Source organism: Argopecten irradians, chromosome 9 (assembly GCF_041381155.1).
Source record: "Argopecten irradians isolate NY chromosome 9, Ai_NY, whole genome shotgun sequence".
Classification (NCBI taxonomy): domain Eukaryota; kingdom Metazoa; phylum Mollusca; class Bivalvia; order Pectinida; family Pectinidae; genus Argopecten; species Argopecten irradians.
In genome coordinates, this window is record NC_091142.1 from 36837363 (window position 1) to 36855441 (window position 18079).

The 18079-nt window shown below is 34.5% G+C and overlaps 1 protein-coding gene across 1 annotated transcript in view; it reads left to right on the forward strand.

Annotated features, from left to right (window-relative positions):
• Positions 1-18079, forward strand: part of LOC138332223 (MLX-interacting protein-like) — a 37645-nt gene that overhangs the window by 4557 nt on the left and 15009 nt on the right. The window contains 8 exon segments of the mRNA XM_069280225.1: positions 7036-7109; positions 7292-7411; positions 7786-7960; positions 9006-9064; positions 9067-9106; positions 9535-9614; positions 10142-11098; positions 12046-12178. Of these exon segments, the coding sequence (XP_069136326.1) occupies positions 7036-7109; positions 7292-7411; positions 7786-7960; positions 9006-9064; positions 9067-9106; positions 9535-9614; positions 10142-11098; positions 12046-12178 (1638 nt within the window).

Below are 18079 nucleotides of genomic sequence, written 5' to 3' on the forward strand. Positions count from 1 at the left end.
CAACCAAATTTGGCCAGAAACTTCCTTAGGGGAAGCGGATCAGATTTTGCATAAATGGTGACCCTGACCCCCCTGGGGCAGGAGGGGCGGGGCCCAATAGGGGTAATAGAGGTAAATCCTATAAATCGCTACTTGTCCTAGAGTTTTGCATGGATTGCAACCAAATAAGGCCAGAAACTTCCTTAGGGGAAGGGGATTAGATTTTGCATAAATGGTGACCCTGACCCCCCTGTGGCAGGAGGGATGGGGCCCAATAGGGGTAATAGAGGTAAATCCTATAAATCGCTACTTGTCCTAGAGTTCTGCATGGATTGCAACCAAATTTGGCCAGAAACTTCCTTAGGGGAAGGGGATCAGATTTTGCATAAATGGTGACCCTGACCCCCCTGGGGCAGGAGGGGCGGGGCCCAATAGGGGTAATAGAGGTAAATCCTATAAATCGCTACTTGTCCTAGAGTTTTGCATGGATTGCAACCAAATAAGGCCAGAAACTTCCTTAGGGGAAGGGGATCAGATTTTGCATAAATGGTGACCCTGACCCCCCTGGGGCAGGAGGGGCGGGGCCCAATAGGGGTAATAGAGGTAAATCCTATAAAACGCTACTTGTCCTAGAGTTCTGCATGGATTGCAACCAAATTTGGCCAGAAACTTCCTTAGGGGAAGGGGATCAGATTTTGCATAAATGGTGACCCTGACCCCCCTGGGGCAGGAGGGGCGGGGCCCAATAGGGGTAATAGAGGTAAATCCTATAAATCGCTACTTGTCCTAGAGTTCTGCATGGATTGCAACCAAATTTGGCCAGAAACTTCCTTAGGGGAAGGGGATTAGATTTTGCATAAATGGTGACCCTGACCCCCCTGGGGCAGGAGGGGCGGGCCCAATAGGGGAAATAGAGGTAAATCCTAAAAATCGCTACTTGTCCTAGAGTTCTGCATGGATTGTAACCAAATTTGGCCAGAAACATCCTTGAGGTTAACAGAATTCGTATAAATTTTGGCTTTGACCCCCTGGAGCAGAAAGAGTGGGGCCCAATAGGGGAATTAGAGGTAAATATTCAAATTCCTTTAGAAAAGAAACAATGAACTTATATTCAGAACATTACATAGCATTACAAACCAGGTGAGCGATACAGGCCCTCTGGGCCTCTTGTTAGAAAATCCCTATCAGCACTCTAGCGGCTACATTCCTTGAGTGATTTTGATCACACTTCACACATAGACAAAGGATCATAATATCTCAGACAAGTTTGAGTGTGAAGATTGCCAGACTAAGGTCAAGGTCACTGTTACTATTTTTAGACAATTTCTTTGTCAGCACTCAAGCGGCTTCATTCTTTGATTGATTTTGATCAAACTGCACACAAATACAAAGGACTAAAAAGTTTGAGTTTCAAGGTTGCAGGGTCAAGGTCAAGGTCACCGTTACTATTTTTAGAAAATCCTTTTCAGTGCTCTAGCGGCTTCATTCCTTGTGTGATTTTGATCAAACTTCACACAAATTTAAAGTTATTGCCCTTTGTTCTACTTTTAATGACAAATTACTATTGGATGTCAGGTGACCGTTAAGGCCCATGGGCCTCTTCTTACTGTAACAGATTAATGCGTCATGAGTACAGAAATATTTAAAAAATGGCTGACTTTTTTCATCTTCAACTTAGATTTTGGTTCATCTATAAACACCCCTTTTGTTACATTTATTTAAGTGTCCTAGGCGCTAATTACGGCGAATACGGTTTGTAATAAAAGTAAAAGAAAATGACTTTATGATAAGTCTGTTATTTAATTTAGTTTGTTTTGAGAAATTGGGACAGGGTACTTGAATAAGAAATTACATTATTTAAGATATTTCCTATTTGTAGAACTTTCCAAGTCACTGTCATTAAGACAGATGTTAATTCACCATCCATGATGTTTTATGAGTTACTAACCTTGTACCAACTATATAGTCTCCTTACTCCCTGTCAACTATTTTCTCCCCGAAATGTTGCTCACCTTGCTAGAGATGTATAAATTAAGGCCGGAACTATAAAGAAAACATGCATATATGTCTTCTATTACACCCGGTCCACCCCAACTGCGAATGATAAATATTATGAAGTTCCTTACCGTCAATCGATTGATTTGTAACACAGCGAGAAATTCTGTACCGTGTAGCGATAAACGCTAACACTCTACCGACACAACGTGGCTATTTTTAGACTCGAGTACTGTCGCCAAATCCACAGGTAAATCGCGGGGCGCTCTGGCTACATCAGCTATACCAAACACAATCGTAAATGTTACAAATAAAAACAAAACAAATATTCTTCAAATTGCATAAAAATTCACTTGACTAGTATTTCTTTATTTTAGATATTTTAACAAATCTTCATATTTCTAGTAAAACTGCATATGAAACTCCTTATAGATCTAGCTATGCTCATTACGTAGGGAACCGCCATAACATGTCCCGGCTGCAGGCCGTGTGCAAAAAGTCAAAACACACGTGGGATTTATAAGACGAGTCCTAAACTGTCCTATATTTAGGATTTTCAATAAGTGGTTTGTAATATTATTACAGCAAAACTGACAAGCTAGAAGGTTAGTGGCATTTTAACCGTAACTGTTATATATAATTAGCCATCAGCTTGGATCTGGTGCCGTACAGATAGTGAGTTCACTCACGATGTGATTATTGCAAGCCAATGTAAATGCTATCGGAATGCTCTTTAAAGTTTGTTAATGATCTCAAACACACTTAAAACTTATTGTGGCAATATTAAAGTAACTAAATTATAATATTTTCAAATAGTTCTGATAACTATTCATGTGTAATATCTCCAGACATTGACATGTGTACGGATCGAATACGGCGGACTGCCAATGTTTTTGACATGTTCTGCAAGATATATTTCACTGTTTCAGTTACGGTGGCCAATAAAAGAAAATAAGCACAGTGCAATTATATTATGTTATTTCTTCTAAATACAACACTTTTTGTGCAAGTTGTCAAGCATTTATTGTGAATGTTTTGCAATGAAATTACCACCTTTATAACACTGAATTTGTGGTTCCCCGGACATCGTTTTCCCCAAAATTTGAATGCGCAAAATATACCGATAGTAGATTTTTTTCAGTATTTAAAGCCATAAGAAAAAATACATGTGCAAAGTACACTGGTGTGTAAGTAACACAAGATTTTACGGTATTTGTAACATTTACGATTGTGTTTGGTATAGCTGATGTAGCCAGAGCGCCCCGCGATTTACCTGTGGATTTGGCGACAGTACTCGAGTCTAAAAATAGCCACGTTGTGTGTCGGTAGAGTGTGTTAGCGTTTATCGCTACACGGTACAGAATTTCTCGCTGTGTTACAAATCAATCGATTGACGGTAAGGAACTTCATAATATTTATCATTCGCAGTTGGGGTGGACCGGGTGTAAATGTATTTTATGCAGTAAAACATGGATGCTGATCAGATAGCATCATAAGCTATAGATAGCTGTACTCTGTGTCTTTGAGAAATGGGCAACATTTCAAATCAATTAAGTGTAAAGGTAGGAAGTGATGAGGCACATATGGGGGTAATAAAGGGATTTTATAAAGTTTTATAGGGGCCACACCACCAGGATTTATTGTATTGTGGCTCGATTCTAAACCCTGAAAATTTTAGGACTTAATATTTTTAAAACTGACATACTCTTTGCAAACACATTTCCTTTATTTATTTGCTTGCTATTTCTCTATAAATGATGTCTTGAGATATCAGAAAGTAAGAAATGAACCAAATGAGGGAGTGATGGTGTTTATAGGGACATATATACAGAATGTAAGGCTTTTATAAAAGGCAAATTGCAATGCTATAGAATAAAGCTAATTTATATGCATGTAAAAAATATACCTATACTTCCAGAATACATATAAAACTGCAGGTATTTTAGAATTGTAAATTTCTATTTTTATTATAAGGCAAAGATATTGTGCATAACACATAGAGGGTGATCAGGAGATATGGCTATATCTTATACTTTCTGTTAAGTGTTTCTGTTACAGCAGGTGTGTTTTGTTAGAAATATGCCAGGAATAAATTTACGCTCACAAGTTTTGTAAATAAAGAAATCAGATAATTTGCACATAAAATGTGCATACCACACAGAAAATGTGCATACCCGAGATTTGGTTTTTACAGATTAAGTGCTGAGTTATGCATCAGAGTTGAGTTACAATTCATGTCTGATAACTAGTCCAGTACTCGGTCTAAAAATAACTCTACGAGTTGGTATACATAGTGGTTGAGGGGTAGGCTGAATTCCAAATTGATGCTTTTGATAACAATGAAGAGTTATGTTTAGCCTATATACAGTCAAACCTACCTTAGTGACTACCTTTGTATAAAGGTCAGGGTCCCAAATTGTCAATTTCAACACAATTTGTCCTGTGTATAAAGATCATTTAGCTACTTTAGGGCTATGATTTGTCCATTGGTGCTTTGGGCAATCTTTATATATAGACAGGATTGACTATAGTCATTTTGGAACACTATAAATTTATATCTCAAATCTAATCCAGTACAGATGATAATCACATCTGTGAGGCTGTTTACAATTAAATACTTCAGTATGATTGGAGTACCGGTATATACGTATGTTAATAAAAAAAAGATAATAGAAATACGAGTAAAAGATTATAGTGTACTTGTTACATTAAATGAGTTATAAACATCTAGATATTATATGATTTGAGACAATTTATTAAGGCAATAGCAATTCCTCCCTTCCATCAAAATTGTTGCAATTCAATTTTGTTATGAGAAACTTTTTGAAGTGTTTGCCAACTAAATAGAGAATGTACTGTATTCGTCGTAATGAGCGCCTCCCCCTCCCTTTCCCTTTAAGCGTTCCTCCTCTCTTCTGGAGAACAAGGTGAAGATTTAATGATATTTTACAATTGTGTGCTGCTTATAACATCAACGTTGTATCCCATATCCATGTTATGGCATGTGTATAAACTTTCACGAGTAAGGCATGATGTGATGATGTGTCTCAAAGGAAAGAAAACATATATGCATATGATATTTTACTTTGACTGAGATAGATAAATGTGCCACGAGTACAAAAAGAGTTCAAATATGGCTGACTTTAAAAAAAAAATTGTCCACAACTTAACATTTTGTTTTCCAAATAAGCTCCTCAATTTATTATAATTTTTAAAGATGCTCCACCATTGACAAATAGTATTTTTTCTCTATCAAAACAAGAGCAGACGGTTTAGTATTTTTCTTCAGTTACAAAATTAAAGTTAACTACGCTTAAGCTTCTAATTTAACTTCAGGATAAAAATATTAAAAATAATTGATTGCATCCCGAAAACATTCCGTGGCACTACATCCTATATGGAATGAAGTACTGATTATGCATGCACCAAAAGCAAAATAAATTATTTCATTTTATGTTTTGTGTTATAATAGACTTATAAATAATATATATATACACGATTAAACACACAAATTATTCTTAAAATGATGAGTATCGTTTATGCTCTGTCGGCGGTGGAGCATCGATCTTTAATTATAAGTGCTCATTATGGCAAAAATGGTAGGTGTAAGTTATTTTAATAAATATTTGCTTGATAAAAGTCAATTTTAACATGTTAAGTACCAGTATACCAAGTTCTATGATTGAGATTCATTTTGTCAATAAATATCAACTGTTACAGTGATTTAAGGTCATTAGATTCACCTTTAGCTAATCGAACAGCTGTCTTGTGAAAATGGATTTTCGGTTTAGATCTATGTTCTTTTTTCATGAAACATACATGTTAGAATATTGTATACACAATCATAAATATTTGTTAACTAGATATTATTGTTTAGCATATAGCTTCGTATATTTGTTATTATTATTTATCGTAATGCAAAGAAGGACTATAGCTTCGTATATTTTATCGACCCTCCACTCCCCCCCATATCTATCAGTTTTTCCTACTAAGTGGTATGTAATGTATTAATAAGCTGTTATACTTGAAATATTTAGTAAATCCATGTTGGTAGTTTTCTCTAATTAGAGTTCTAGTTGCCATGGTAACCATACAAAATATGCATAGATAAGGTGATTTTTGACCTGGTTTTTTTTTTTTTTTTTTTTTATAGGAAAACTGTTAGAAACAAAAGAATGCAATCTTGAACTCTTTAGGAGAAATGTAAAGTTTGTGTAAGGATTCACTGTAAAATTTTAAAAGAAAAACTTTGCAAAAATAAGCCAAAAATTATACAAATTTACAAATAAGCGGTATTTATTTATTTATTTATGCACATTAAGGATGGTTACCATGGCAACTACATCTGCAATAATAAACATCTATCTTATCAATTATATTACCAGGTAATGTATTCAATATTGAAATTCAACAATTTAATCACTAAATAACAAATTTAAAAATTTGAGGGATATGGGGCCAAAATAGTCAAATTAAACTATGCATAGTCTTCATAAAATATAATTAAAAGCTTTCAAGAAAGAAGCCTAATAATGCAATATCATCCATATACCTAGGATTGAGTGTTTGGGTCAGTCGGAGAAACGTCTTATAATTATTTTCTTCATATTTTGGAGTATATTTGAAACCCTCAATCATTTGGGGATTTCTTAATAAATTAGATGATTAAGTGATGATTTTCATTCACACTCATCGATGATGATGTAATTCCCATTATGATGGAATTTTTCTTAAACATTATTGGTCGTATTTGAAAACTGGTCATTAGAATATTGCTGATAAAATTAACTATATTGTCTTCAGAATTGAATCTGTTTGTAATAAAAATACCTTAATTGTTTGAAGGTGAGAATGTAAAACTGTTAAATAAAACCTTTATATGTATTTGGTCATATTTTTTTGAGAAATATAACAAATTGAAAAATATGCAATGGGACATAACTCCTCCTGTCCTGGATTTTATAGAAAGTGTTAATTTGTAGTGATCAAAGGGAAATAACCCACGGAAAAAAAATCTTTTAAGATATACCTAATGTATGTATTTTTTACCCCCTTTTTCAGATGTTCATGGGAAGGAATCAGTTGTATGTCAGTTTGCTCCACCTCTATCAGATGACATCCATTCAAAGCCAGAGGTATGTATAAAGTTAGATAAATTCCCGAATATAATTGATAAAAAAGCCTGATCCAGTAACCCAAATATACTGATATTTTTCAGTAATTTACTATGTTTACAATGCCAATTTCTAAGTATTCATAAATCAAAACTAAATAAAGATGCATAAAAATCATCACTTAAAAAATTGATTTTTAACAGGCAATAGTGTTAGAAGGGAAATACTGGAAACGAAGACTAGACACCGTCACGTTTGAGTATAAGAAATGGCGCCGATTCTACTGCAACCAAAGAAAATACAACAGAAGGAAACCTATGGATGTAAGATATATGTACATATAAGAAAAAGTCATGAAACACCATCATAAAATCTAAATTGAATGATTACTACTTTCCACAAATGAAATTTTAAGTACAGAAATCTGTGGTGTATTCTTTTGAGAAACAACTTTAAGTTGATCTAAAACAAAAACTGCTGTTGAAAATTCTAGCAGTTCTAAGGCTCTTAAAATTTTCGGCAAGTTCTCGTTGAGCAATTTTATAACACAACATATAGTAAAAATATTGCAGTGATATATTTAAAAAGAGAAATCAGGGCAAAAATCTATGACATTAACTGATAAAGAATATAAAGAGATACTGCTCTTAATGTACTATATTGGTGTCATTTATCAGACTTGTGGTATATTATACAGATTTCGGAGCTGTTGAACATGACTGCGAATGTGACCAAGTCAACAGCACCTCAACAACAGTCTGCCACAGATATCTATCTAAACAGCACCGACTTCATGGACATGGACCTGGAGGATGAACTCTTTAATCAACTTAATCATGCGAGTTTCACCTTCCCTAATCCACGGGAATTCAGTAAGTGTAATTCTCTAATCCACGGGAATTCAGTAAGTGTAATTCTCTAATCCTCATGAATTCAGTAAGTGTAATTCTCCAATCCTAGGGAATTTAGTAAGTGTAATTCAGTTAATCAAACTTCACCTTCTCTTATCAATACAGAGGTCTCAAGATACCAAAATGACATGCACAGGGTAATTTACGATTTTAATGTCTTAGTCCCACCTTCAAAAATCACATCAAAAGATGATGCACAATAACTGGAAAATTTGACCAATTAATTGATGTTAAATTGTTCTTTATCAATGTCGTTTTGGTATCTTGAAATTAATGTGTTGTGACTTAAGAATTATGCAAAGATAATATGTTGATTGCGATTTTCAAGGTTCGTTAGGTACAGTACCTGAACCATTTAACGTTCCCAGCCTAACGCAAACGCAACGCAAAAAAAATCGTCCGTTAGCTAACGCTAACGATTGCTAACGCTAACGATTAACGATTAACGATAAACGATTAACGCAATACCGGCTAAGATTAACGCAAAACGCAAAACGATCGGCTATGATAAACCAGAAATACCATTGTTACAATCATGGACACGGCTTGACGGTAAATAAATTACGGATATCGACGTTCTGAAATACAAACGAATGTTACAAGAAAAAACTGGAGTATGTTCGGGATTAAAGTTTCTGTATATCATATAAACACTTGCTTATGAAAACTATATGGACACGATGAAGTCAAAGACGACAGTACTCAATGCAAAGTTTCCACTTTACATGTACAAAATGTACGTTTACAAAATGAATTACATGTGCAACTGTGTGTATGGAGAAAGAATGGTATTATTCTAAAGTGTCATTTTACCCGATATTTTAAGAAATAACAAAATTGTTACAAACATCTCTTTACTGATAATAACACAATGAAGTCAAACACGACTGTACTCGATACGAAGTTTCCACTTCACACGTACATTTAAAATGCAGTAAATCAAACTTCCATCTGTATGTTTGATCTAACGACCAATAAAGTTGATATGTTGATTGCTATTTACCAGGTTCGTTTGGTATATCAAGTCTGCTACAGCCAGGTCTTATCCCTCTACAACCCAATCTGTTTTTAAAAATGATGAGAGTGATGCTCTCATGGACTTTGAAGGTCAGTTCTTGTCATGAGTGGGTATGAAATATGTAGTATGTATACGAAACTCAAAGATGATATTTCCACAGCAATTCAGGACCACACTGAGAAACAAAGCCTGCATCATTTGAACTGTTAAAACATGAAATAGTCTTCATGAAGAAGATATATTAGCTAAAAATGAAAATGCATTTAAGATATAAAATATTACATAAGGTAATTATAACAAGAAATGAACTTTAAATACAATATAGTCCACATATTCAATTTTGATGTAGAGTTACTTAACTACTCCTGTACTGGAACACATACAGGTACACAAATGTATAACAATACTTATGAGATTTATTAAACTAGTTAAATAAGTTAATATGCATTGAGTCTTTTAATTGTACTGGGAAACGTCAATGATGATGTAAACAGTGTTTCTTTTCTGACTTCCACAGAACTCCTACAACAAACCAATACTAGCCGGTCTGGGAGTTCTGTTGTACAGTTCACAGGAAGTACTTCATCCAGCTCACAGGTATGTGTGGTTCTTCTAACCGCAAATAGTACTCAACATTGGGATAAATGCAGATTAATTAATCTGATTAAAAAAATTATGAATAAATAATAAAATGATGTTATTTCAGTGAATACACCGAAGATTTGATTACTTTGACCTCCAAATATTTTTTTTTTACACATGTTAGATTTTAATAAAAAAAAATTATTTTAGCGCATTCAAATTTTAGCGGAAATATGAATATCTGTAAACTAGCGAGATATAGATTACCCCAATTCGAGGGTTATATAGGAAACATTCTTTTATAAAATTTAGAGCTGTAAATGAATTAGCGATTAAAAAACAGCACAAAAAGTGCTAAAATAAAACTACCGCTAAAAAGTATATATATGTATACATGATTGGTATATTTCTGTACTTGAATGTTATTTATGAAAATGGAACTTATATGCTAACAGTTAATTTTTGCATCTTTAAGTAATACAGAAATATGGAAGTTTCATAAGGAGCCTCAGATACATTATGATTTTTGTTTTCCTTTTCAGAGAGTGTATCCTGCCGATGATTTTGACATTGGAACAGGAACTTCATCCATGTCTTCATTACGTGCTTTACTCCAACCAACAGCCACTCCTTCCCCTCCTCCTGCCCCACCCCCTCCGCCTCAAAAGATGATGACTCAGAGCCCTCTAATTCAGACCACACAAGATCCCCAGCTGATCTCCCCAATCCCGTCCCCAGTCCAGTCTACACTCAATTCTCTGCCAGATCAGGCCTCAGCAGCCCCAAGTGGCAACAACGCCATGATGGACCTTATCAACCTGTTGCGCATGGCTCAACAGTCACCGGAAAACAACAGCCAACTTGTGTCGTTACTGGCCACACAGTTGTTAGAGACTCAGGCCAATTCAAATCAGACAAGCGACATGTTGTTACAGATGCAACAGTATCAACAGCAACAACAGCTTCTACAGCAACAACAGCAGCAGCAACAACAACAACAGCAGCAACAGCAACAGCAGCAACAACAACAGCAGCAACAACAACAACAGTTAATTCAGTTGTTACAACAGAACCAACAGACTCAGCAGGTGCAAATACAGCCGCAGGCAACACAACAGACTTTCTCACTGCAAAATAATCTGTCGCAGGTTCTTCAGCAACAACAGCAGCAACAACAGTTCAGAGTTCAACAGCTGCAACAGCCACAAATGTTACAACAATCGACAGAGACTAAACAACAGTTTCTAAGTGCTATAAAAACAACTAAATCTGATAAACAGACAACTCAGAATACAAGTCCTTTACAGGCTGCTCTGTTGTCGGGACTGAAATCTAAGGTGACATCTCGAGTGGCCAGCAAGACTGCTGCTGCTGCTGCTGCCGCCACGGGTTCACCTACAGGAACAGCCACAGGAGTTGCCACAACACAGCAGTCCACTTTAGGAAAGGTGAACAAGTCTGCCACACTTAAGTCTGGGGGAGAATTCGCTGTACCAAAGGTTAGTTTGTCAGTATATCACCAGTAATCCTATTCTACTTTTATGATCCATATAATTTCATTGGTAAGGCTGTCAATTTCAGTATCTTTTAGTGTTGGGAATCGTTGTAAAATCATAATCAATGATCAGTTTTGGCAACCAACTAATTATCGATTTTATAATTGAATACCATTTACAGAAAACTCTCCTTTATTTATATATATTTAATTAACCTTTTAATTTCCATGTATTTATTAAGAAATATGTTCCAACAGTATGAATTGAAGTGATATTTTTTTCTTTCATTCAAATTGGAATTATTGTGTAAGTAACATGTGTATCGGATAGGACACGAGTCAATAAATTGTCATGCTTTGTTAAATTGTGTTTCTTTGATATTTAATATGTGCATATATATATTACATAATAAAGATTCAGATCAGTGTAAAACAACCACAAGTTACCTCCCATTTTAATAATCAATTATTAGCTTCCCTAATCGGTAGTCTTTAGAAAAATCATAATTGATTGATCATCGATTAAAATCCAGAATCGGTCCAACACTACTGTGTATAGTTCTTTTCTATGGTGATAAAATTCACCATAGAAAAGAATTACACACAGTAGTGTTGGACCGATTCTGGATTTTAATCGATGATCAATCAATTTTAAGTTAAAGAATTCCTTCAAGTTAAGAAATGTTTGTAAAACTTGGCTTTGTTACTTTAAAACATGTTTTATTAACAGGGTCATGTTTTAACAGTTAATTGATCTCAAACTGATATGTTTTTGTCCTTGCCATTAAATGGCAAGTTGGAGATTTGATATTAAATGTTGAGTTCACAAAACAAAGAGAAAATGATAAAAAGTTTTAAAAACATGGGAATCTTGAAAGAAGCAACCAACAAGAAGAACCTTAACCAAATTAATGTATATAACATATAATACATTGCTGTGTTGTTTTGTAGACAAAAGTGATGAGGATGAAGACAAGGCAAGGACAGACACCATTGTTACCTAAAACCTCATCTACTGCTCCTGTTAGTACAACATTAACACCCTCTCAGCAAAACACTTACCTGGCACAACTTCTCACTAAAGGTAAGCATTTTACTTGAAACCTTTCCTACTGCTTGATTACAAGATTCATTGAAATTAAAAGCAAATGAATACATGTTATGTTTGTATACCTGTACCTGTATGATTTATACCTGGGCTGGTTACTTTTTGTGTTGCCTGCAACACAAGGGCGTCACTTAGGTATAACTATGTAGGCGTCAGCTTCGGTGTCGGCATCAGCTTCGGTGTCGGTGCCATCTGCATCGGGGAAGCGGTTTCTGTGATATAACTTAAGTATTTACTGTCCGATTTCAACCACATGTGGTATACAGAGGATTCCGCTTATTTGCATAGGTCATTTTCCAGAAGAAAATATGCAAATAACCGGAGTATTCGAATAGGCGGAGATGACATTTTGCACCTCCGTTTGACCCCACACATATGTATGTGAATAGGCAAATAGATATCGTTTCGTTTTTTTGATAAATACGTAAATTTTTTACACTTAAAACGAACAACAAGTAATTATTTTCGAAGTTGTAAATCGATTTTAATTGTTTAATAACAAAAAATATTCCAATATTAGATTCTTGTTTACATTAGATCGACACGTGAATATTTGAGAAACAGCTAAACGATCGATATCAAATGCAATTAGATTCTACTAAACAGGATTGGATTTGTGTCTACAATTCTGAACCTAAATAATAAACAAATTTACGTACATTTGCCTGGCAAAATGAACTTACGATCGTGATTAAACTTCAAAGTGCCGATCAACTAGTAGTGTTGTTTTTAACATGTGCATATGAATTCGAAAATGGCGGCAGGTGATGAAGCCATGCGTTCACTCGACCTAAATGTGTTTTGAGAATTTCCCCTGTATTGTTGATCTATATGATGAATAGCTTGTTCAAGTAGCAATGAAACAACGTAGCAAGTATCTTTTGTATCCTAAGCTTACATACTGTACGAAACTTGCGGTAGTCATTGCATGCCGACTTTGCATACTTTTATGTCTCGTTCAACGAGACGCTTGATACGCACGTCTGTCGTAGTCAACAAGACTCTGGTTGAACGAGACTACTCATGAATGGCGATTGTTGTAAGGAAGCATGGTTTCTCCAACCGATCGCGAACTAAGGTACGTTACGTTAATAAATAAACATATTTGAAAATGCAAATGCTTTAATTAGATGTTTGAGTCAGTGAATATACTAAAGTTATGATCAACCGCTGCTGATGTAAATCGTAACAGCGTCGAATACCTTTGCAGATTCATGCATAAAATAACAAGCCATACTATAACGTTAATCTGTTACCAAGATGATTTCTAGTAAAAGCGAAGTATCTTGAAACATATATCGGCGAATTTCGCTAAAAATATTTTGCAACATTGAAAAATATTCAATTTTATTTTTAGAATTTCCCAAATATTTTATTCAAATAACCGGAGGTCATGTAAAAGTCTATGCAAATACACGGAGTTGAAAAACAAAGATAAAGAAGGAAAAAATCGGGACCGCAGAATTTTATGCAAATAACCGAAATATTCGAATAACCGTTATTCGATTATGTGGAGTCCTTTGTATAGCTTTATATCAATGAGATCTTAGATGAGTTCGATAATGGTCAAAATCTGTCAATATTTGCAAGAAATTCGGGACTTTAAAATCGTCAAAACAGAAGAATCCATGGTTTCCGCTTGATAACTTCAATATTTTTCGTCCAAAGTCAACCAAATTTGGTATATAGCTTTATATTAATGAGATCTCAGATGAGTTCAATAATGGTAAAAATACGTCAATATTTGCAAGAGTTACGGGACTTTAAATTTTTCAAAACAGAAAAATCCATGGTTTCGGCTAGACAACTTAGATAATTATCGTCCAATTTCAACCAAATTTTATAAAATGTTTTATATCAACATTGAGACCTTGGATGAGTTTAATAATGGTTAGAATCCATCTATATTTGCAAGAGTTATGGGACTTTAAAATTGTCAAAACAGAAAAATCCATGTTTTTTGCTCGATAACTGAAGTAAAACCAAATTTGGTATGTTGCTTTATATCAATGAGACTTGGGTTGATTACAAGTCAAAAAATCCGTCAATTTTTGCAAGAGTTACGAGACTTAAAATGAAGCTTAAAGGGTATATAGACCTAAAATAACCACCAAGTTTGTTGGGAATGAATACCTTGGCCTTTATTCTAGGTGACAGGGATCAAAAAGCTTAATTTATTAACACCTCTTTACAGTAAGTAAGAAGCTTAGAGACTTTATAAATAATTATATATAAGGGGTCTGTAGATCTACACCAGACATTGGAAGTGAAGTTATGCCAAGACTAAGGGCTGCTTAGGCTGTTCAAATGAATGACCTTGACCTTAATGCCAGGTAATAGTATCTAAATAGACTTTGAAATATGGAAAGACTTACAAATAACAATGTAGCCAGGAGACTTGGTATTATTTATAGGCTTGCAAATTGTGTCATATTGGTGTTAGATCCTTTGAATTAAATATCTACTCAGTTGAATATGACGTTCATTAAAATTTGACAAGATTAAGTATGATTGATTTATGCATAGAACAAAAGACCTTTGGATTAATGATAAGTCTATATCGGATGAGCAATCAGGATACACTGTTAGCTACCTGGCCGGTGAGCTTGTGTCATGGAGTGGCGTGTGTCGTCCATCATGGTACCAATTCCTTTAAATCGTTACTAGTCATAGAGTTCTACATGGAATGTAACCAAATTGGCCAGAAACATCCTTTGGGGAACGGGAGCAGTGTTTGTATAATTTCTGTAACATTCTTAAATCCAGTCTGCTAACCCGCAGTTTTGACATGACCTTCACACGTACGACTAATCAACCAAATCTGGATCGCCACGGAGCGACATGACCAAATTTTCGTCAATTAAATTTTTTGTTTCCCTGATCAAAAAAAAAAAATCAACAACTCTTATCTTCAATTAAAATATGAACAAAAACATTCTTTTTATATGATAAACACATGCAATAGTAAAATTAAAATGTTCAAGACTACTGCTCCTTCCGTTCCCAGGCGTCCCGATAAGGCCTCCCTGACAGAACAACATGGAGCCGATCACAAGTGAAAATTGACAAACAGCGTGTTGCATGCTTTCTCATGACATGATATATGCTTTGTTGAGTTCAAAACGTGTACATAAATGTACATCATGTACATGCTATGCATGTTAACGCTATGATTAACGATTAATAAAATCTTCAATCGATTATCAGCAATTAGTTTCATTAATCTTATCGCCTCCGATTATTCGACTAATTGTTTCAGCCCGAATTTATATGATTATATAAGGGGAATTCACCTCATGTGATTAAATGACTCTGTATTTGCTGTTGATACGAACTGCTTGTGTCAACGTGACATTCATCACATCCTTCAATTCAGTCCTGATCATGTTCCAACCTTGCTCATGTGATAACTATTGCAAATGTTCCGTTAGGTAAAGCTGACATATATTATCTATAAAATTCTGTCTGGTGTATGATCTTGAATGAATAAATTGTCAGACTTTTTATTACTAGTCCTCCAGCCTTCCTTTCCAGTTGTGGAATCTTTAAGATGCCCACATTCTACCTCCTACCCTCCACTTTTTGATGAGATTTAGTTCATAACCAAAGGACAGTTCCTATGTACTGACTGTAGGTTAATAGTTTTTCTCGAGGTACTCTGGTCTTTCCCAATTTTTTAAACCTGGTATTTCCTTAAAGATTCTCCACTGCCAGCAGAGCATAAACGATACTCATCATTTTAAAAATACGTACTTTTTAATCGTGTAATTGTATGTCTCATTAGAACAAAAATGCAAATGAAATAATTTTAATTTGCATTTTGGTGCATGTGCAATCAGTACTTCATTCCATATAGGACATAGTGCCACAGAATTTTTTCCTGGATGCAATTAATTAATTTTAATATTTTTATCTTGAAGTAAAATGAAAAGCTCAAACTTTCAATGGTAGTAATGGTGTAAAGTAAGTAACTTTTGTAATTAAAGAAAAATACTAATTTTACTGCTTCAGTTTTTGTTAAGAGGAAAAATACCATTTGTCAGCGATGGATCATCTTTAAATGATGACAATGGCTGTTAATAATATGTTGAATAGGATATAAGTTGACCTATACCCTCTTGGTTGCCTATAACAGACATCCCATAACAGCATGGCCTCCACCTCTGGGTCCCAGTGACCCTACACTGTCTGACATTAATTCTATCAGTAGATCCAGACGTCCACCTCTGACTTGTGATTGCCAACCTATATAGGTGTCTGTACAGTTCAGACTCACATATGTCTGTTGTTCAGATTCACACTTGATAGTAACAGATGCTACAATTGGCACTGTCATTATTTAGAGTTTTGCCAGCCCACATTAATTAAATAACAAAAATACCCTGTAATATTTATGCTATAATACATTTTCTATATGTTTATTGTGTAAATATTAGATTTGTAGCATCAGTTTACCTGTATGTATACATTTAATCTATAAATAGATGGATGGAATACTCCCTAAGTTATATATAGATATTTCCATGTTTAAAGTGTGATCCCTGGCGTGACGCCATCATGTGTTGATATTATCAGGTCTAGACACTGCAGTCTGTACCCAGCACAAAAATACTGTAAGGTCACCTGCAGGTTAGTGCAAATATTGGTTTCATCATGTCAGTTCATTTCCTTCCATGTTTGTCCCTATGCTAAAATAAGTGAAGTCTATACTAAAAAGATGGAATTTTTGAAAATCTATCTACTTAAAGGCATAATGTCCTTAAATGTGTGATATTTCCTAAATTTAACACACAAAATGTTGACACTTTTTTTTTTATTTAACAGGGCCTAGTTCATTAATGCAAACTATACATTTGCAACTTATTTGAAATGCTTTTCTTTTTACAGCTTAATAAGTATTGTTCCAATTAAAAATATTATTATTCATATTTTTTGTCAAAATAAAAATCCTTTCTTGTAGAATAAATCTATTGTATTCTCCTTATAAATGGGGCTAGCTGTATCGTTGCTATGTGATTTGTGGCAGGACTTCATTATTTAACTGTATACACTTGTGTAAGATCATGAGATCAACACATGATCAGTGAGTGATCAGCTGAGTTCACATGTGAGTGTAGGAGCCTAGCAGACTCAAGGTCACAGTGAGTAGGTACATGACAGAACCATCAGTATTGTAGTGGCCTGTTATTGGGACAGCTATAAGATGGTAAATCCTAGCTCCCTCCCTGTCATAGCCCCTACACAGCACACTATGTACACTTATATACAGGAATAAGGATGCAGCAGAGAGTGATTATAAGGTAAGGGGATTATACACAAAGTTTGTATACAAACCTATATATAGCAAGGAATGAGGAAACAAGATTACAATGTATACACATATCTACCTGTAGTAGCCGGTTCTTTAGGATGTTTAAGGATTAACAATTAAACAGAAACTAGAGAATAAAAAAAAAAAGATGGATAGAATTATATTTTTTGATACAAAATTTAAAAACAGGTGAAACATGCAAGAGGATTGATTTTTAAAGTTTTTAATGAAGAGAGAATAAAAACTACAGTAAAACAGCAGTTATTATGTTAAAGATGCTCCACCGCTGACAAATGGTATTTTTTCACTATCAAAAACAGGAGCAGACGATTTAGTATTTTTCTTCAGTTACAAAAGTTACTTACTTTACACCATTACCACCATTGAAAAGTTTGAGCTTCTAATTTTAGTACAATTAAGATAAAAATAAGAAAAAATAATTAATTGCATCCCGTAAAAATTCTGTGGCACTATATCCTATATGGAATGAAATACTGAATGTGCATGCACCAATGGCAAAATACATCATTTTATATTATTTTTTGTGTTAATTAGACATACTTATA